Here is a 21,752-nt window from a genome sequence, read left to right on the forward strand (position 1 = left end):
ATTGCAGAGGGGTGTTGAAAAAATGGACATGTTCGCCAAGTTAAAAGGAGAACAAGGGTATTTGCAACAATAATTTTCAACTAGGGGCAGACTTATCAATTTTTTTGGTGATAGGGGTAGAAAAAAAAATATCTTTGAATGAATGAATATCAATTTGTTTTTGTTAAAAAAAAAAAAAAAAAACTCTACTCTCTAAGAAACCCTTGATCTTATTCTACGAAGTCATGAGTCCTAACAAAAAAAGAACGGCACAGTCGTCAGAGGACCCAAAGATGGATAGAATCAGCGATTTACCTACTGAATTGTTGTGTCACATACTCTCTCTTCTTCCCATCAGACAAGCGTTTACTACTACAGTTCTTTCGAAGCGGTGGACGCAACTCAGCTATTCACCCACCAATCTCAACTTCGACTATGAAACCTTTGCAAAGGACGATGAGCCCTTCCATCGTTTCTGTTGTTGTGTGAACACTGTCATGCTCTCTCGTCACTCATCAAGCCAACCCATCAAAACGTTTAGCCTCAACTGTGGTGGTTCTAGTTTCAGTGATTCTGATCAACACCTCTTTGACGCGTGGGTGGAAGCCGCGAAACGGCGTTGTGTTGAGGAATTTCATCTATCCATGAATAACTACACCTTGACTGCCATTATTTTTTCATCCGAAACCCTGGTAGTTATGAAACTTGAGAAGTTACAAATTGCAGGTGATAATTTGCATGTTGATCTTCCATCACTCAAAATCCTACATTTGAAATTTGTTGGTTTTGAAAATCGTAGTGTTCTAAAAAAACTTCTCAATGCTTGTCCTGTTCTTGAAGATTTGAACACCTTTCTTATTGTCTATCTGAAAGATGACAAAAATAATACAACAGAAGGGTTTAAACCCTTATCCAAGTGTGTTAGAGCAGATATCGATTCAAGTCATGTTCCATTTGATATGTATTTTATAATTTCGAGTTTTTACAAATAATAAACACAGAAAGGGACCAGATTTATCGCATTGAGAATATATTCAAAGGCACCCCGGTGTTTCAAAACTTAATTCAACTCCGCTTATGTTTAGGGTTTACTGACTTCTATCTTGGCTGGAATGGGATAGTAAAACTTCTCAGACATTGTCCTAAGCTTCAAAGTTTTAAAATTGCAAAGGTTTGTGGAGTACTTTTGTTTGTATGCCTGTTGATTTTCTTCATATCATATATTTTAACAAATGTTTTTTTTTTTATCCCCTTTGACAGTGGCTTACCAATTTATCCAAGGATTGGCAATGTCCAATTTTGGATCTTGAATGTGTTTTGTCTCATCTCAGATCTTGTATTATTTATAACTTTGAAGGCTCAGAAGAGGATCTTCAATTTGCAACCTATATTCTGCGGAATGCAAGGCTTTTACAAGTCATGTCAATTTATGTTCCTAATAATTCCTCCAAGCATCTAATTGTAGAAGAAATATCATCCTGTCCAAGGATTTCTTCGGGGTGTAAACTTTATGTTGATCGATCTAGATGCTAGATATTAGTGTTTTTCATTAGTTTTTCTTCAGATCATTTAATTATATAGGCTTGGCCTTTTCATACAAATTAAACTGTGTGATTAGAGTGGACTATGATCATTGTTGGATAACGATTTGGTCTGGACTCTGAATGCTTTTAATTTTATTTTTCTCTATTACATGAAAAGTAAGAATTGTTCCAAGTTTATGAATACATCTTTCCTTCCTATATTTTATGAATTATGTTATTTTTCTGTATAGAACACTAGTACATTAATTATCGCAATTTTCTCTACATAGAAACTCAGTTCAGATTTTGAACATTACATTCAAAGTACAGGCTACAAATCAGTGTGGCTATATGGACCTCAAGGCACTGAGGTTTCATGTTATGTTTTGAAGAAGATCTGGGATGGAAAGAGAAAGACAAAGCTTGGAACAGACTGAAAAAGTTTTGTTCAGATGAATGGTTTTGTGGAGAATGATATTTTGAGGATGACTTTTGTAAACAAGACAACATCAAATTTAATAAAGGTTGTGAAAATTTAAGTCCACATCTCCAACATCCATTTTCCCTGAGTTGGAATGATATATTTCATCAATATGAATAATAAATTTCTTAGCAATTTCCTAATTCGGATTGTATCTATCTATTTTATTTATACAATGTTATGCAATTAATTTGAAAGTAAATATGTGTGGTGAAACATTTGTAACCATGGTGAGCAATTTTTAATTTGATTAGAAATTCATTTGAATTAAAAAAAATAGTCAAAAATTAAAATTTATGACGGATTTGAAAGAATTTGAACAAAGGATCGTGTAAAACACAAGGGATGTATGTTGTGACCAGGATTTGGATCCTCTCCATTGAAAATTCTCTCAAGTTTTCTCCATTTTCAATCTCTACCATCAAAAGACAACAACCACTTTTCATTATAATTTAATTATCACTTTCTCTCTCATGTTTGATGGTTGAGATTCCACTTGAGAAAACTTAAGAGAATTTTCAATGGAGAGAATCCTAATCTGTTGTGACCACAGTACAATGGCAACCTTTGGTACTGTAAGAACATTTTATAAAGATAATGTTCAATGATCACTACTAAAACATTTTGAAAAGTTACATAATAAATGTAAATGAATATATTAGATGATTGCATGTTGTTTTTATATAAAAGTAGTGTATATGGATTTTCATGAGTATCAAGTGCATGCTTAAGTGATATTATTGTTTTGTGCAAAATTATTAATCGACATATATAGCATATATTTGGTGAAATACATATTTATGGAGCATTTCTAATATAATGTCTACCTATATGAGAATGATGTATATGGATTTTGTGTGTGAGTTACACACATTTGTTCTGATGAATAGTTGGTTCAAAGTTTGCCCACCATACTATTTGGGGATGAGTGAAAATTTAACTCACTAAGTAAATGTTCAAATCGTGAGATACCTTTATCTGAAATCATGATATTTCCGGAATAATGGATTTAGATGTATTTTGAAAATGGTGGGGGATTGTGAGAGAAATTTTCTAAATATATTTGAAAAGTTGCAATAATTAAAAGATACCTTTTAGAAAAAATGTGTAATGTTTTACAATTGAAGCAAGTAACCATTCATGAGGGTTGTTTCCCTTCACCAAATGACATATAACTTTCTCTATTAATAGAGACATTTTGGAAGCAGAACAAAGATAGAGAAAAAGATAAACATCACATTCTTTTGAGTCTAAATTCTACTGAAAATTATACTAAATCATGCATTCTTCTTTCTAGTGCATGAGATAAGTTGACAGAACTTTATAACATTGACGATATGCTTGGTGTAAATGTGCAAGTCACGTCAAGGATCCCATCGTATTCTGAAGAGGATTTGCCGGTATAACCCTTTTACATCCAGTTGGCATAACTGGTGGAGCAAATCGAACCTAAGTTAGTGTGTCACACACGCTTTGGAATTTTTGTGCACTCTTCGTCATGTTCATCTTCATCATCTTTTTTATCAAGTTATTGTAGGTTCTAACACTAGGTGCATCTTGTGCTCTAATTCCCAAAGAAAATTTGAAACAAACCGAGGATAGATAGGTCATGGTACTGCAGGTTCCATAACAATCACGACCACAATACATAAGATTGTGTGTGATAGAAGTACTAGTTGACAAGTGTTGCATAAAGGTATTGTTATCATTAAAAGTTAACGTGTTTGTTGCATGTTGATAGTGCATACGAGTTATTGTACTTGGCTCATTTTTCTTTAAAAGTATGGTAGCTCACATATGTTTGTTTCTCTCGTGGCTAGTAGCGCACCGTTTGTGCATGTAGATGTGTTTGTGTATAGATAATGTCATCTACATGCACACGGTACGCTAATAGTCACAAGAGATGTCAATGTTTTGGCTTGTATAAATGCTGAAGTTGAGGAATGATCAACATATATGTCGCTTTAGCATTAGAAAGTTTTAGTCCACCTGTGTTTTCATTTTTACTTAAATGCTTTGAAGTTTAGAGTCAGAATTTTAGAAATAATGTAAAGTTGTCTTGTAATTGTTGGTATTTTCTTTCTGAGCGCTACTAAATACAGCAACAATTCCTTTCCCGAAAATTCGAAGTGCATTTTTGCTTTAATAGAGCATGGCTAAACCGCTCAATCACCTCAATACCGGATTTGGTGGAAAAAAGATTAGCTTGTAATGTGCAGTTGTGAAGCATTCGTGATAAAAGTTACGTTGTCGCGATATCAAGCATTACACTTTCTATTAAACTGTTTCTTTTCTACAGAATGATAGAACTCGAGTTAAATAGAGATATACTTAATTTAAAAAGCTCCATTTCAACGAGTTTTTGTCCACAACATTTCTTGAGTGTGACTCAATTTAATATACTTATAAACTTAACTATTTATATATATATTGATCTCAACTATACTATAGCAATCATCCTCAAAGACCATGTCCCAAATTTTACAACTAGAAGCAATGAAACCAGCGAACAACATACATTGCCATGCCTCCAAAATCCTACTTAATAAAACATGTCTTGCCATAAAAATACTCATATCATGGTTGGCATATCTTAACTTAATCCTTATGCTGTTATGAAGTTAATGCATTTCTATCATTTTCTTTTGCAAAATTGCCAACCATTAAAAAAACTTTATTATTTGGCAAAATTGCCAAAAGACAATAAAGTGAAATAATAAAATCCTAACCAGTTCTAAGGCACAATAATAAACTTGATCTTTCAGATTCAGACGGAGGAGGACATACACATACAACATTTTGTTCAAGTTAAACTCTTATAACATGGTACGATATAATTGGTTATAAGCAGTCACTTGGTGTGGCCTAATGAGTTCACTTTGGATTGTGTTATAAGAATTTGTGCTAGACTTAGGATTCTGTATGCAGGGAAGGTTGTTCATGGACTTTGCATTAAGGATGATTTTGATTTTGATAACTCAGTTAGTAGTGCACTTGCTGAGTTTTATTGTGTTTGTAATGCTGTAGACGACGCAAAGAGAGTTTATGAGAACATGGTAGGAGAAGCTTGTTCGAACGTTGCTGGCTCGCTGATTGGTGGCCTTGTCTCGATGGGGAGGATCAAAGAAGCTGAGATGATCTTTTATGGATTGAGAGATAAGACTCTCATCTCTAATAATTTGATGATTAAAGATTATGCGATGAGTGGTCGGTTTAAAAAATCGAAAAAATTGTTTGAGAAAATGAGTCTCAAACATTTAACCTCCTTAAATACTATGATTACTGTGTATTCCAAGAACGGTGAACTTGATGAAGCTGCGAGGCTTTTTGACAAAACTAAGGGTGAAAGAAATTGTGTATCATGGAATTCAATGATGTCGAGTTACATTCATAATGGCCAGCACAGTGAGGCATTGAAATTATATGTGACTATGAGCAGATATTCAGTTGAGTATAGCAGATCAACATTCTCTGTCCTATTTCGTGCTTGTGCATACCTCTGTTCTTTTCAACAAGGATGGTTGCTTCATGCACACTTAGCCAAAACGCCATACCAGGAAAATGTTTACGTTGGAACTGCTCTTGTGGATTTCTATTCCAAATGTGGTCATTTGGCTGATGCTCAAAGGTCATTTACCAGCATCTTTTCACCCAATGTAGCAGCATGGACAGCTCTTATAAATGGTTATGCATACCATGGATGTGGATCTGAAGCGATTTCACGCTTCCGCTCAATGTTAGATCAAGGCGTTGCTCCAAATGCTGCTACTTTTGTAGCTGTTCTTTCTGCCTGTAGCCATGCCGGTCTAGTTGACGAAAGTTTGGAATTTTTTCACTCAATGCAGGTAAACTACAGAGTAACCCCAACAATAGAGCATTACACATGCGTGGTGGATCTTCTTGGTCGGTCAGGCCGTGTGAAAGAAGCAGAAGAGTTTATCATACAAATGCCTATCAAAGCAGATGGTGTAATTTGGGGAGCTTTGCTTAACGCCTTGTGTTTCTGGAACAACGTGGAAGTGGGAGAGAGAGCTGCTGAGAAGTTTAGTTTGGATCCAAATTCAGTATCTGCTTTTGTTATTCTGTCTAATATGTATGCCCTACGGGAGAAAACAAAAATTAGGAAGAGGTTACAGAGTTTGCAGTTGAAAAAAGATCAAGGGTTCAGCTGGATAGAGTTGAACAACAATGTTCATATGTTTTCTGTAGAAGATAAAACACATCCTTATTCTGATGTTATTTACATAACTGTAGAGCATATAACCACAACCATTAACTCTATCGTACCATTCAATTATATCTATAGCAACAATGGCGACTAGAGTTTCTAATGCAACTCGCTTTTTATGAGAGTTTCTAATGCAATTTTTAAAAAACCCCTCTTGAAATCCTACATTTATATCATTTATTGATCTCGGCTATACTATTGCAATCATCCTCACAGACCATGTCCCAAATTTTACAACTAGAAGCAATGAAACCAGCGAACAACATAAATTGCCATGCCTCCAAAATCTTACTTACAAGGAATCAGCCCCTTGGACTAGCATTTAATAAAACACGACTTGCCATAAAAATACTCATATCATGGTTGGCATATCTTAACTTAATCCATGCTGTTATGCAGTTAATGCATTTCTATCATTTTCTTTTGCAAAACTGCGAACCATTAAAAAACCTTTTTTATTTTGCAAAATTGCCAAAAGCAATAGGTGAAATAATAAAATTCTAACTTGATCTTTCAGATTCAGACAGAGGAAGACATACACATACAACATTTTGTTCAAGTTAAACTCTTATAACATGACCATATCGGATTGGATCCTGCAGTATAAAATCATGCAGTTACACAAATTAGTTGATCTAAGTCATCAGCCAACTCACATTACACTTTTACTAAATCGTCATTAAATAATTTTCACTATTGATTTGAGATCAAACGACAAAATTAGTTACTGCGTTGAATTCATATCCGATCATATTTGGTTTACTAGTAACTAGCTAGGCAGTGTGCAACAAAAATGGTAAGATTGCTTAATTGATTGTTTAGAAAAGAGGATCAGTTGCAAAGGTAACAGCACCAGCTGCTAATGCTCCAGCACCTGAAGGCACATCAAATCCTGACATGAAGTTATCACCAAACATAACAGCACCAGCTGCTAATGCTCCAGCACCTGCTCCCATTGCAAATCCTGGAGGTCCCCTCTGCCTAGGAGCTGTCCCCGATGATGATGGCATATTAAAATAGCTCGGTGTCAATCCATCATTGCTTTGATGAAAATTGGGAGCATAGCCAACATTTGAAGGTGGAGGTGGTGGTGGAGTTCTTGGTGGTTGGTAACTTGGTCCAGAAGCTGCAGGGTAGCTTGGTCCACCCACATAAGGGTTAGAATAGTTTGTAGGATATGGCACTGGATGTGAATAGGGTACATTAGTCTGTGCTTGTTTATGAGGTCCATTGAACGAAGCTGGATCCATTTGTTGGTGATAGCCTTGTCCAAATCCACCCTTGTTACCATTATCTAAGAGCTCTATTCCTCCTCCATTACCTGCATCACAAACATACATAGTGCCACTAATTATATGTTTATTGTTGAAAATATTTCCTTTTAGTTCCCATCCAACATAAGGATTCACTTATTTCTATTTTCTACTTCGAACATTCGTTCAATTCATTAATGAAAGCACTGTACTGCCTTCCAAGTTCCAATTGGGGTATCAATTACATGTTGGAATTATACTTAGTTGATTATTTCAAGAACCCACTTGACAGGTCATGGTCTCATGGATGTATAGTGGCCGACTTCACAATGTGAAATATGGTTGCTGACATTGTTGCAAGATCATCCATATAATGTATAGAGCCTTCCTTCCACTCGATGACATCAGTTCTTTTTCTTTTTTAATTCAATCTTCAACAATCTAAATTCAATTGTTATTATATATTGTAATTTAACTATTATTATGAAAACAACAAAAACCAAAACAGGACCTAACCGAGACTCCCACCAATCAAACCATTACAAGAGCAATAAATCACAAAGAGAGGGGCTGCTACTGCCAAAGAAAAAAGCAGCCATCATGTAACACTAAACTCACCCAAACTAAGTAAACAACTTCAGAAAATTGCAGGAGATTACAAATAGAAATTCAGCAGAACCTTAAGAAAGTCTTAGCATATTAACACCAAAATCTCCTCAAAAACCTGAAGCGACAGTATCCAATTAAACCCCACATTGCAAAACACAAAACTATCCGTGAAATCAAAACTACAAAAAGCTTAAAGCAGAGCCTCGCCAAATAGAAGCAAAAAGGATCCGACCCTAAGATGAAGGTCCTAAGATTTTTGCAATAATATCTACCCGAAACAGTTATTCACAATCTGTGCAACCATCAACACTATTGATTACAAATTTGGATATGAAAACTCACTCACAAAACTGTCTCTAGAGGGCCGTATGTTATATCTAACATCTAATACACATAATATAACACCATCACAATTCATAAAATATAAAAATACAACAACAAACTACGCAACTCGCAGGTCTAAGTCTAGTATTGAATAAAAGCCTCGCTCACATAAGAGAAAAAATAAGGTTAAAAAAGGAACCTTTCTTTGCATTATAGATTTGAAGATTATATGAATCAACCATTTACCTGAATGAGAGTCTGATTCACCTTTGTTTTCACTAAGACCATCATCAGTCCTACTTAGAATCTAAAGTAATTGTGTCATTTCCATCTACCTTGTTTTTTTTTTTTTTTGAATAAACTACAATTTACAATCGAATAGTAACTGTAATTTTCATCTACCGTGTTCACACTAGTCCATCACAAAAGAATAACTTCTAACTTTGGTTCTGCAAGCAATAACTCTACCTATTTATGAAGTTCACCATCATCTTCAAGATGTAAATGTTCACCAACGTTCTACATTATTTTCTCTCATTTAGTATATCCTTTATCTTCAGTGGCGTATCCAGGACCCTGGATCAGGGGGTGCAGACTTTTTAACGTAATTATTAATTATTATAATTTATAAATAAAAATATAGATATATATGATATTTTGTCAAAAAAATATTATATAATTTTTCTTCTTATTTTACCATTTATTTAAACCACTAAATTTTGTCTTCCCTTCAAAAGAAAAAAAAATCTTCTAAATACAACTCAATTGATAGTCACATCTTTATTTTATGTGTTAGGGTGTGTGTTCGAACCTACGATTCACCACTTATGTGAATTTAATATGTGTGATTCTTGCCTAATTGACCCAATATTTATTGTAAATAAACGCGTCATTTTTTACATGTTCCATGACTTTTTTTAACATTATAAACTTTGTATTTAGCTCCTGAAAATTAAAATTTTAAAGATAAATATCATTTATAATAAGCATTTTACTTTCTTATTGAACATGGAAGAAGAATGAATGAGGAATAAAATAACAAAGGAATCCATCTCAAAAAAGAATATAACAAAGGAGTGAAATACAAATGGTTTCATTAAATATATACTATATTTGTGAGAAATTGACATAAAAAAAAGTTGTTCTGGCCTAGTGGTAAGTTTATTTTTGACTACTTTGATTGAACATGGTTCGATCCCCCCACAATCTTCATTTTAGCATCAGAATAAAATATTTTAGCATCAGAATAAAATAAATGTGAGTGAAAAAGCGTGAGACAAACTTAACACAGGCGCGTGTGACTGAGTTTGTATCTTTCAAATCTGAAAAAGTGGTCTGTAAATGTTTGTGTCAGATCAACCATAAATGATGGGAGACATATTTGGGGTCTCAATGAAAAATTTAAAAGGTTAAGGTGCAAAGTTAAAAATTCAGGGTGTGCAAAGTGCAAAAATTTAAGGATATTGGTGCAATTTTTAAAACTTCAGGGGGTGCAGGTGCACACCCTCACAGCACACTGGATCCGCCCCTGTTTATCTTTCTTAGGTAAAAGTCAAACGTTGGAATGCACATAAAATTAATCCTATGCACTTTTGGGATCCATTTTGTTTCTCTTTAAAGAATGAAATGAGGAGCGTATACTAATTCCTCTAACTACATGATGAAAAACAAGGTATCTTGGAGAGATTGAAAATAGCTTTCGAATATGACACAAATCGCTTCTACAAGTTTTCACAGGTCAGGTAGCACTGACACTTCTGACTAAACATGTATGTGACACCAACACAACACGGACACATGTCGTTCCACTCAATTATTTTATTTTCTTAAATTATTACTGGTGTCAATGAGTCAAAATTGTGTTTGGTGTTTGTGTTCGTACTTCATAACTCACAAGTATTTATGTCACATATAAGCTTCAATAATCCAATCCAAACAGACCTTAAATTTTCAATCAAAGTTTTCAACTTTTCCACTAAAAAAACTAAACCCAGTAGAGTATATTGAATAAAACCCTCACTCAAATAAGAGAAACAAAAAAACAAGCTACAAAAAGAAACATTTTTTCCATAATCTATATGAAGGTTATGAATCAACCATTTATAATACCTGAGTGAGAATTTGGTTCATCTTTATCTTCAGAAACACGAACCGAAACATCGACAAACCCACTTGGTTTACCAGATTTCTTCTTCCTTAACTGATAACTTCCAACTTCTTCACTCCCTTGCCTTAAACCCTCATCATTCTGCAACCCTTTAGCAAGAAACTCTTTGAGAAGAACAGTAGCTGATCCATGAAGTTTCTCTGTAAAGAAAAAAGGGTCTCTGCTATAAACTTCCACGTTCAACGCAAGATCATGAAAATTTGGATCAGAGTTATCAACTTGAATAGAAAACTTTGTTCTCCAAAGAGGGTTTGTGTTGGTTGAAGCATCAACTTTGGTTATGTATTTGTTGGTTGGATCAACCCAACCAATTGCATACCATTGACGTTTCCATAGTGAATGTGATGCTCTTACTCCACGAGCTGATATTATGCATATTTCAATCCATATTTTCACCATAGATTATAGAGAAGAATGGTTTTGATAGAATGTTTAAAGGTAAAGAGGTTATGTTGATGCAAAAGGAGAAAAAGTGTAATGGTTTTGTAGTATTTCAATGACTACTTTACACACTTGGTTTTGTAGTGAGAAAATAGATTCTCTGTTGGGAGTGGGGTGGGGTACCTTTTGACTTTTGTCAACATTTAGAGGGTACCCTTTGGCTAAATGTGGGTCCACATTTAGAACACAAGAGAAACACAATACACGATGCAGTCACTAATATAAGCAAAAATTCATTTTTTAGATATATTCAATTAATGATGTATGTTGTCTTTATTATATGTCACATACATCATTAATTGAATATATCTAAAAAGTGGATTTTTCCTTATATTAGTGATCGGAGGGTGTACAACCGATCCCAAATTAACACAATAAACATGCACACCCCTTCAAGTAATATAATGACCTCTCAAAAAAAAAAAAAAAATATACGTGTACAACCATTTTGTAATAACTTTTTGAGAACTTTCTCTTATACTTACACTATCTTCTTATTCTCTCTCTTCATTTTTCTCTCTATTATTTTTGATAAATCAAAATAGAGAAAACCAAAGTTGTCATGAAAGTTGTACCAAAGAGTTGTACAAATATGACTAAAAATGTATATAATGACCAACAAAGTCGATACACAGATCCAAAAATTTTGATTAGCAGAGGCGGTACTATACACTATAATATATTTTTATGTGCATTCGTGATAAAATAGTTTTATAGTTATTGTTCCTAAGAAAAATTTAAGAGACCGTGCAAAAATTATACTTATTTATAGCTAAGAAATTAAAGATAATTTGTAGATTATATATCTTGTGAATCGATATTTATTTTTTTGACAAAATTGTGAATCGATATTTTAAAATTGCCGTATCATTTTCTTTCATTTTCACCACAGTAAAATATAGTTTTTTATATGTATGTGGCATGGGCGGATCTAGCTTGAAACATGGTGTGGCAATTGCCACACCAGATTATTGCCCAACAAGGTAATATATAACATAATTTGACAACATTTTCACAAATCAAGGTGCGGCGCAGTGGTAGGATGCCTTTTAACCATTGTCTTGTCTGCGGTTCAATTCCATGTGCCTCCGTTTTTAACTTTTTTTAAGAAGAAAACCATATTTTAACAAGAAAATCATCAAAAAAGTGGTGGATGGGATTCAAACAGGAGGACTTACAATTCCCTGTGCCTCCGTTTTTAACTTTTTTTAAGAAGAAAACCATATTTTAACAAGAAAATCATCAAAAAAGTGGTGGATGGGATTCAAACAGGAGGACTTACAATTGAAACAGCCTTACCTTGGCCATTTGGCTGTAGTGTGTTTTCTGTTTAACTCTCTCATTACAATATATATATCGTATTATAAATTTTTGCCACACCAAATCATCATGTCTAGATCCGCCCCTGGTATGTGATCAAACAATCATTTAACAATTCATCTTTTATATTATTGTGTCTTTAATTATTCATAAATAAGGGTCTCTTTTTTATTTGGGGGCATTACTTATTGTTTAGTGGAAACAAATTAGAAATCGGGGCAGTTGCCGCCAATGATCAAAAGGTAGATCTGTGTGAATGTCAGTACACTCAGAGAGATTAATCCACCATTGGTTTTCATAACCAAAGTTTTTCATCTTCACTTTAAGCCACCACTAAAAATATAGTTTTTTACGGTAAAAAAATATCACATATAATGCATTCCTTCAAATGCCGTGTTGGTGTTATACACGTTTGAAGCCCATTTGAAGCACCCATTGACACTCACAAATTATGACTCATTTGACACTAGTAGGAATATGATAAAATAGAATAGTGGAGTGTAATGACATATGTCAGTGCCGTGTTGGTGTTATACACGTTTTCCGTTAGAATTGTGAGTGCTACATAAATTGTTAAAACTTAAGGAAACGATTTTTGACATGATTGAAAGCTATCTTCAAGATATCTTAGGGAAAAGCATTTAGGTTACATGAAAATAGTTTGACTTGATTTTATCGTTTATCATAAAAATAGCTTATACATGAGCACTTATATGATATAGCGTTTTTTGAGGCACTATATATGTTTGCAATGCAGGTCATGGAGGAGGAATAGAGCTCTTAAATAATGGTAATAAGGGTGGATTTGGACAAGGTTATCAAGAACAAATGGATCCAGCTTCGTTCAATGGACCTCATAAACAAGCACAAACAGGCACAGCACTGACATATGTCAAAAATCGTTTCCTTAAGTTTTGTCAATCAATTTAACTTATTTTTGAGTCTATTTTCTAATATTAAAAAATACAAACAAGCTTATTTCGCCAATTGGCTTTTCATTTAAAAACTTTTTTCAAAACTAATAAAAAAACACAAAACAAATCAAACGTCAGTTTTTACCACGAACTACGTGATTTTGATTCCTCACGGGTACGTAGGCAAAGGACTTTGTCCTTCCAAATCAATAAAAATGTAGATAAATAGGTCTCCTTTTTTTCTTTTAATCATCATTCTTAAATTTTTTCTTTCTAATAAAAAGCAAGTTTATAGCACATTAGCACATTACTTAAATAAAATCAAGAGGTTCTCGTAGAGTACTACGGACATAAAGGGTGCTAATACCTTCCCTTTATGTAACTAACCCCCGAACCATAAATCTTTTCAATATGGGGTGTTTTGAACTTTTTTCCACTTTTCATAAAAATTAAATGTTCGGTTGTGAAATAAAATCAGTGAGTCAAAAGCTAATCAAATAGCCTTGATCTCCGAAAAATGACGCGACAGAAATGGCGACTTCACTGGGGACCCCCTAAGAGGGTTGAGCCTAACTTGGCTTTATTTAACTTTTGTGCTATAACTTGCTTAAAATCAAAAATAAAAGATGGAAATATGTGTATATATGTTCTTCCCTCTTCTTTCTTTTTCTTAACGTGAGTGGTGAGATAAGTCCTACACCCGGGCTTGAGGGAACATTAAGATAGGATGGTGATATAATCAAAGTGCTATTCCAAGAGTAATCTTGTGTTTTAATACATGTGATAATCCCGCTCAATGGAGGTTCTTGGAAGTAATACTATGTTGGCATGAGTAATCGTGTTTGGCACTATTATTTTCAAGTAACCGTTAAAGTTGAGGACCTTTAGTTACCTTTAACCCATCTTGGCCTTTTAGGACGTAGTGCGGTGGCTGATCAAGAGTAATCTTGAATTAGTTGATACGCGATACTACACCCAAACGAGACTTTCCTACGAATGTCATGGGATCAAGAGTAATCTTGTAACCCGATAATATTTGGAAGTGGTTGTAGACTTTGGGAACTTGGTAGAACCCTTGTTACAAGTACAAATGAAACCATAGTCCTTACCAAATAGTGTTGTTGCCCTTGGCTCCAACATCATGGACTTAAACCTGACCATGTTTTCACCGTTTATGTTGCATACATGCATTCATAAATAACTTTTCTCTCATCAAAATATCGAAGGACTAAAAACAAGTTTTTTTTTTTTGTAAACATCATAGATATGAATCCTGCAACAAGAAGCACTAGGAAGTACTATTTTCGGGACCCGGATTTGTCAAACCTAAGGAAGCTAGGAAAAAGGGTGACTAACCCGGGAGATTTTCAAGACCGCCATGGAAGACTACTTAACCTCCTCGAGACAAAGGTTGTACAAGGGATCCTCGATACTGTGGTCCAATTTTATGACTCTTATTGCCATTGTTTCACTTTCCTCGACTACCAACTTGTCCCCACCCTTGAGGAATATTCCTACTTGGTCGGTCTACCGGTGTCTGACGAAGAACATTTCAACGGCCCTGAGCCTGCTCCTAAGCACGAAGCCATTGCAAAGGCCCTTCACCTTGAAACATCCATTATAACAGCTAAACTTACCACCAAAGGAGGCCTTCTAGGTCTACCCGCCAAATTCCTCTTCGAAAAAACCACCGCCTTTGCCGATATGGGCAGTATTGATGCCTTTGAATCTGTCCTTGCCCTACTCATATATGGTCTTATGCTCTTCCCAGATGTCCCTGACTTTGTTAATGTTAATGCCATCAAAATCTTCCTAGCCAAAAACCCCGTCCCCACTTTGCTTGCCGACACATACCATTCCATCCATCATTGAACCCAAAAAGGGCAAGGAACTATACTTTGTTGTGCACCCTTGTTGTACAAGTGGTTCACCCTACATTTACCCAGTCACTTCAAAACCAATCCAGAAAACACCCTTTGGTCACAAAAAACCATGTCCCTCGCTCCATCTGATATAGTTTGGTACAACCGAGATTATGACACCTGAACCATCATTGACAGTTGTGGAGAGTTCTCTAATGTACCTTTTCTCGGTATATGTGGGGGAATTAGCTATAACCCTATTCTCGCCATGCGTCAGTTTGGGTACCCAATGGAGAAACCAAAGAACATCTCACTGGACGGGATATTCTACCTCAACCAAAAAGATAGCAAAGGCATGAGAGGAAAGTTCATAAAAGCTTGGCGCGCAGTTCATAAGAGAGAAAAAGGTCAGTTAGGAAGGAGGTCAGGTTTGGTCTATGAATCTTACACTAAGTGGGTCATTGATAGAGCTACAAAAAATGGGATACCTTACCCCCTACAGAGGCTCCCATCTTCAACTACCCCGTCTCCATCACTACCCATGACCCCTAAGACCAAAGAGCAAGCCCAGTATTTGTTGACCGAGATGACACGAGAAAAGGATACCTGGAGAATAAGATATATAGAGGCTGAGAACGAGATTGGGACTCTAAAAGGACAAGTAGAACAGAAAGATCACAAGCTTCGCTTGATGAGGCAACAATTGATCGAGAATGAGGATCTACTCCGAAAGAAGGACAGGCTGCTTGGAAAGCATATCACTAAGAAGTAGTGCATGGATTTCATGGATTTGTTTGATGGGGCGCATTCAGATTTCGAGGAATAGTCTGCTTCAGGGGCTCAAGAGTTTCCCAGTTGTTTTGCCACTTTATGTTATTTTCTAGTTTTTTGTGATGTACTTTGGAGTCTATCCCTTGGCTCAGTTTTGTTAAAAGAGAAATAAAAATACAAACAAGCTTATTTCGCCACTTGGCTTTTCATTTTAAAACTTTTTTCAAAACTAATAAAAAACACAAAACAAATCAAACGTCAGTTTTTACCACGAACTACGTGATTTTGATCCCTCACGGGTACATGGGCAAAGGACTTTGTCCTTCCAAATCAATAAAAATGTAGATAAATAGGTCCCCGTAGAGTACCACGGACATAAAGGGTGCTAATACCTTTCTTTTAATCATCATTCTTAAATTCTTTCTTTCAAATAAAAAGCAAGTTTATAGCACATTACTTAAATAAAATCAAGAGGTTCCCGTAGAGTACTACGGACATTTCAATTTATTTCAATTTTTTGACCGAACCATGCAAAATCGCAATTTTTTCAAGTGCGAGTCCGAAAAAGTGTCTACAGGTTGAAATTTTTCACGCTTTTTTGCATTCATATTCAGAACAAAAAAAAATCTCCCACAAAAAAATTGAATTTTTCGACAAGGGACGGATTAAATATGAATTTTTAACGCGCCTATAATTTAAGACACGAAAACATCAAAACGTCGACCTAGAAATTGAATTTTGATCTGGTTTTTTGCTGACAGCTCTAAAAAAATATATATAGAGGGTCTGTAGAGTTTCGTATAATTCTGAATAAGTTTCGATTAATTTTGACTTTACGACCGAAATGCATAAAATCACAATAAAAAGCAGCAAAGTCAGAGGCAGTTAACTGTCGGCGTTTAGGCTAACATTTGTTAACTGCAGCTGGGGGTAAAAGTGTCATTTACTTGTGTCAATAGGAAGCATCCTATGTCAGAAAAGCAATTTTTTCCCCTAGAAAACCCACTTATCACATTCAAACCAATATTAAGTATAAGGGAGTAGAAGGGGTAGTTTTGTAATATTCAATTAAGAAAACCTTATTCACACAAAACACGTGCCTAACAATGTAGATGCTTTGCTGGTACTCCATGAACTTGGGTCGGGTGCTTGTCTAATAGTACAGTTGATTTATTAATCTTAACAACGAACTATCATAGACCATAGGTGCATTTATCTCTTGAAACTAGAATCTAACAACTAGGACATATTTTTTCTTAAGGAACGAGGATATATATATGGGGCTGCTAACTTACATCCACCTAAAAACATTAAGGTGCAAGTCAGCAAGTTACATCCACTTGTATTTTACTAAAACACCCTTTAGTCTCTATTAGCCGACCCCACTTAGTGGGATAATGCTTGGTTGTTGTTGTACCCTTTAGTCTCTATTAGTATTTATTTTAAATAAAAGGACAATTTTGTAACTAATTTAAAGACATAATTGTTTCTCCTAGTTTTACGGAGGAATTTATGTGAGGGTTCAATTCAATTATTTCCAATTAATTTCGATGCATGCTGGGAACAAAAATATATCATTAAATATTTCATCCCCTAATGAATACTATGATTCACACAACAACGTGATTTAATGCTTAAATATACTGGAATTTTGCTCTCCACCCAGCACGTTTTGCTCGCACCCTGCAGCCATGCCAAAAATACCCTTGCGCAAGTTAACTTGCGCAAGTGTTAATAACTGCGCAACTTAACCAACGCTACGTGAGTTAACATGCGCAGCGTTAGTTAACTCACGCTACATGTTTTCTTAAACAAGGCAGAGCACCTCATTTCTCAACTAAAATCTCAAAAAATCTCTCTCAAATCACCCAAATCCAAAATTCCTTCAAGTTCAAATCAAACAACACTCCAATAACAAGTAAGTTCTCATGATCAAACACCATTAACCTTTTATGTTTGATTATTAGATTTTTTCTCTTAAATTAGAAATTTTTTAGATTTAGAGTTTGTTAAAATTTTGGTGTTTTTTGCAAGATATGATACAATGTTACATGCAAATGTGTAATATTGCTTAATTATTTAGATGTTTGCATGTTTATGTTGTAGTTATCATTTTTAGGGTTTATGTATAATTTGCACTTCAAGTGTTTGATGAAATGTTTGAATGAGTTTTTCATTGATTGAGTTTAATTTCTAATTGTGTAGATTTGAAGCAATGGCCGGGTGGATCGACGTTCATGCAGAATTCAACGGCGGAGAACCTCAGAGGTTGAAGGTTCGGTGCCTTGATGTAACGTTAAAAGGTCTCAAGGATCAACTGAATGAATTCAACCAAGGAGTCAATCCCAGAGACACAAGGAGGGTGCAAAACGTCCAGTATAAACGTCCGAAGCTCGACGAGGGGAGGGTATCATTCACTTGGGTGGAGTTAAAGAACGACGAAAACGTGACGAGCATGTTTTGGGAGCACACCAAGTTCCAGTGGATCGATATACGGGTGACGTTGCTGAGATCAACTGAAGATATCATCAAGAGCTTGATTCCGCCAGAAGATCGTCATTAGTTAGGGTAAGGTGCATTCCAACTACAACAACTGTCTTACCTCTGAAATGAGGTAATTCAAACTTGCCAAACGGCGAGGACTCAAGCATTTCGCTCGTTATTCATGTTTTTCCTTTGAAAAGATTAAATTTTTGTTAGGCTTGCTTAGATGATGGTATTAAGTTTAACAAGTTTTTCCTTCGAAAACGTTGGCACTTGAATACCATTATCTAAATGAAGCCTGACAAAAATTTATTCTTTTCAAAGGAAAGCATGAATGTCCAGCGAAATGCTTGAGTCCTGTTGTTTGGCAAGTTTGAATTTGCCTCATTTCAGAGGTAAGACAATTATTGTTGTAGTTGGAATGCACATTCCAACTACAACAATTGTCTTCCTCTGGATGAGGTAATTCAAACTTGTTAAATGGCAGGACACCGACATTTGCCATTGAGTGTTTTTGTTCCATTCTAAATGTTAATTTCTTGTTGGCTTCGTTTAAATGATGGTATCGAAGTGTCAAGGTCTGGACCTCATTCCGTTGGCACTTAGATACTATCATTTAAAACCAAGACCAACAAGAATTTAACATTTGGAATGGAACAATAACACTTCTGGACGAATGCCGGAGTCCTACTTTTTAGCTAGTTTGAATTGACCCCATTCAGTGGTAAGATAATTGTTGTAGTTGGAAGGTACATTTCCGAATGTAATGTAATGATAGTTGACGTACATGTCTTTTACGTAATGTAATGTAATGATACCACAATGTAATGTAACGTAGATGAAATTATATTTAAATAAATTTGTCTAAGAATTAATGTTGTGTACCTATCGAATTTATTTATTCAATACGCCCTTTTTATTTGAATTAATGTTGTGTACTTATTATAATTTACTTATTCGATACGCAATATTTATTCGAATTCAAATTATCACAATATTTATTCCAATTCACGCTATCACAATATTTATTTGAATTCACGCTGTCACAATATTTATTTGACTACGTTTTTGGACTCATTAATTGCTACATACCTAATGCCCCCTATAAAAACCCTCACATACTTCCTCTTTTCCTCACATTTTCTCATCCCACTCTCCCCCCTCTTTCTCTTCTTCTTGTTCTTTTTCTTTGTTTCTTATTAGTTTCTAGGGTGGTTATACCGCTTTAGGTATATACCAGTGGCTTATGGGGGAAGTAGTGGTCGGTCCGGTGGGGAAAAGGCATCTTGATGTCGTTTTCCCCAACAGGACTGATCACTATTTTCCCCATGGGCTATTTGGCATATACCGAAGAGGGTATCAAATAAGTTTTTACATCAAGAGGGCATAAAAAAAGTAAAAATCAGTCTTATTTGCGTGACTTAACTCGCGCAGTGCGTGGCTTGCGTGACTTAAGTCACGCATAGATTACAACATACGTTAGTTAAGTCACGCTATGTGACTTAACTAACGCAAAGGCATTTTTGGTAGGCTTGTAGGACGCGAGCAAAATGTGCTGGGTGGAGAGCAAAATTCAATATACTTGGACCTTGAAACTATATCTAAATTATTTAGCAGGAGCAATGAAATCCACTAGACTACCACACTAGAATAAGTAAAAAACAAGAACACACTGGAACAACACAATTTAGCAACAAAATGACAAGAAAATTGTTGTTCACACATTAGAGAAGGCTGAGACACACATGTAAAATACGCTTTTGCCCCCTCGGCAGTTAACTGCCGAGGAATTTGAAATCCGGCTGCAGTTAACTGCCGAGGAATTCCTCGGTAGTTAACTGCCGAGAAAAGCATTTATGCAGACAGCAGGTTCTGCATTAATGCTAACCCTTACCAAGCCGTTTTTAGGCCAGTTTTGACCTGTAATTTCACCAGAGCATTTCCATAGGCAATTCAAATTATACAACAATGAAACTCGGTCATAAACAAGAAAAATACAATATCTTTTACATATGTCCATAATTAAATCAAACCGACATTTGGTTCAAACCACACAAAAGTTTGAAATTCATCAAAACGGAACATAGTGTCCATAATCAAACAACACATTACAAGTCATTACACATCATTACACATCATTAAATTAAATCCCTACTTACATTCATTACAATTGCATATGGAACGAACATATATATATATAATACATTATTTTCCACCATATTCCTAAACATAAATCCGACGTCGCTATCGTCTTTAATAAGCCAAGGCATATAGCTTGCCGTTTTCCATGTGAATTCATCTCTATCTTCTCCTAGGTCTATCATTGGCATTAGAGCAGACAAGTGACGTGTATATTGATTTTCACCAAGATGCTCAAAATAAGTGTTAAGTTGTGTCTTCAAATCATCAATAGAGTCCGTCGGTGTTATCATAACCTTAACCGTCTTTTTAAACGCGCAATACCTAACACGCCCTTCAATTCTTGCAACCTCTGACATGTTTCACTTGACAAAAGCTTTAACAAAATAATCATAGATTAGAACAAAATTAAATGGAATGTAATAACGAATAAATCAAATGCGCAAACATTAATAAGCTATAAATAAGTATTGCACTAGTTTCAAGTCAATAAAAGTCATGTTATCATATATATCAATATAAATTACATAATGTTACTTATATATTGGCCAAAAAAAATTGGCATTACAATTTTGACCCCAAAATATACGTCGGTGTAATTTCTACCAAAAAAAAGGACTAACACCGACAAAAAAATCCCTTGTTAATTGCCAAGTGATTGGAGAAGATCAAGTGACATAAAATCTTCCTCATCTTCCGCAATAACTTCAAATTGTTGCTTTGGTTTTTCGGGAGTGTCCAACAAAATAGGCGCCGCTTTGTTTGATTCCTTTTGTGGTTTTGGCGGTTTGTTTCCACTTTCAATAGCCATGAGCTTTCGGAACAACTCATGTTGATCCAAATACTCATCTTCCCAAGTCACCGCATCTTGTTTCTTGTGATTGTGCCACTCCGTAGATGATGGAGGTAGTGGACAATCATTCCTCAAGTAAATAAGCACAAAGTGATTAGGAATTACCCCAAGGCACATGATGGGAGTTTTTTGCTTACCCGGCGGTGGTGGCCCTCTTAGTGGGAAAAAAGATTCTGAGTTACCAACTTCAAGATTTGTCAACACAACCACACACCTTTTGTAATAATTAGCAACAATGTGCCCCATGTCCGGAAAAGTCAACCACTTATCAACAAGATGTGCACAACTTTTTGTATTTGCAGGAGGATGTAAGCCATTTAAAATGTAGTTATAACGATCCTCACCCGCAAATACTTCAACATAATCATCTCTATGATCTTTCAATTCTTGAATAAGATGTGTAC

General features: G+C 35.2%; 3 protein-coding genes and 1 pseudogene across 5 annotated transcripts; 3 read left to right on the forward strand and 1 right to left on the reverse strand.

Annotated features, from left to right (window-relative positions):
* The first annotated feature begins 120 nt into the window (after positions 1-120).
* LOC146922999 (putative pentatricopeptide repeat-containing protein At3g23330) lies at positions 121-6,333 on the forward strand. 3 transcript variants are annotated; one of them, XM_085715756.1, is made up of 3 exons: positions 121-1,150; positions 1,240-1,400; positions 5,011-6,333. In XM_085715756.1, exons 2-3 carry the CDS (start codon positions 1,379-1,381, stop codon positions 6,303-6,305), a joined length of 1,317 nt encoding a protein of 438 aa, XP_085571882.1. In that variant the 5' UTR covers positions 121-1,150; positions 1,240-1,378; the 3' UTR covers positions 6,306-6,333. The 3 variants fall into 3 exon arrangements, with proteins under 3 accessions (XP_085571882.1, XP_085571883.1, XP_085571884.1); XM_085715757.1 differs by having other exon boundaries at positions 121-1,400; XM_085715758.1 differs by lacking the exon at positions 1,240-1,400.
* Positions 273-971, forward strand: LOC146923000 (putative F-box/LRR-repeat protein At5g41840). Its single transcript, XM_085711648.1, has one exon. It carries the CDS (start codon positions 273-275, stop codon positions 969-971), a length of 699 nt encoding a protein of 232 aa, XP_085567774.1.
* Positions 6,334-6,701: 368 nt separating the features above from the next.
* On the reverse strand, positions 6,702-11,061 carry LOC146923001 (Calcium-dependent lipid-binding (CaLB domain) family protein). Its single transcript, XM_085715759.1, has 2 exons — positions 10,507-11,061; positions 6,702-7,532 (listed from the first exon to the last, which is right to left on the reverse strand). Exons 1-2 carry the CDS (start codon positions 10,961-10,963, stop codon positions 7,030-7,032), a joined length of 960 nt encoding a protein of 319 aa, XP_085571885.1. The 5' UTR covers positions 10,964-11,061; the 3' UTR covers positions 6,702-7,029.
* A 3,444-nt stretch (positions 11,062-14,505) lies between these two features.
* LOC146923002 (uncharacterized) lies at positions 14,506-15,873 on the forward strand (annotated as a pseudogene).
* Positions 15,874-21,752: the final 5,879 nt, after the last annotated feature.

This window comes from Medicago sativa, chromosome 5 (genome assembly GCF_051527215.1).
Source record: "Medicago sativa cultivar Bolivia chromosome 5, Bolivia_mono, whole genome shotgun sequence".
NCBI lineage: Eukaryota > Viridiplantae > Streptophyta > Magnoliopsida > Fabales > Fabaceae > Medicago > Medicago sativa.

Bases quoted from the DNA above. Each gene is read 5' to 3' on its own strand.
- LOC146923000 (XM_085711648.1), top strand. From the start codon at position 273: ATGGATAGAATCAGCGATTTACCTACTGAATTGTTGTGTCACATACTC.
- LOC146923001 (XM_085715759.1), bottom strand. From the start codon at position 10,963: ATGGTGAAAATATGGATTGAAATATGCATAATATCAGCTCGTGGAGTA. The intron at 7,533-10,506 runs GTATTATAAATG...TTTGTGATGCAG, and splicing joins TGAACCAAATTCTCACTCAG to GTAATGGAGGAGGAATAGAG.
- LOC146922999 (XM_085715757.1), top strand. From the start codon at position 1,379: ATGCAAGGCTTTTACAAGTCAT. The intron at 1,401-5,010 runs GTCAATTTATGT...GTAATGCTGTAG, and splicing joins GCAAGGCTTTTACAAGTCAT to ACGACGCAAAGAGAGTTTAT.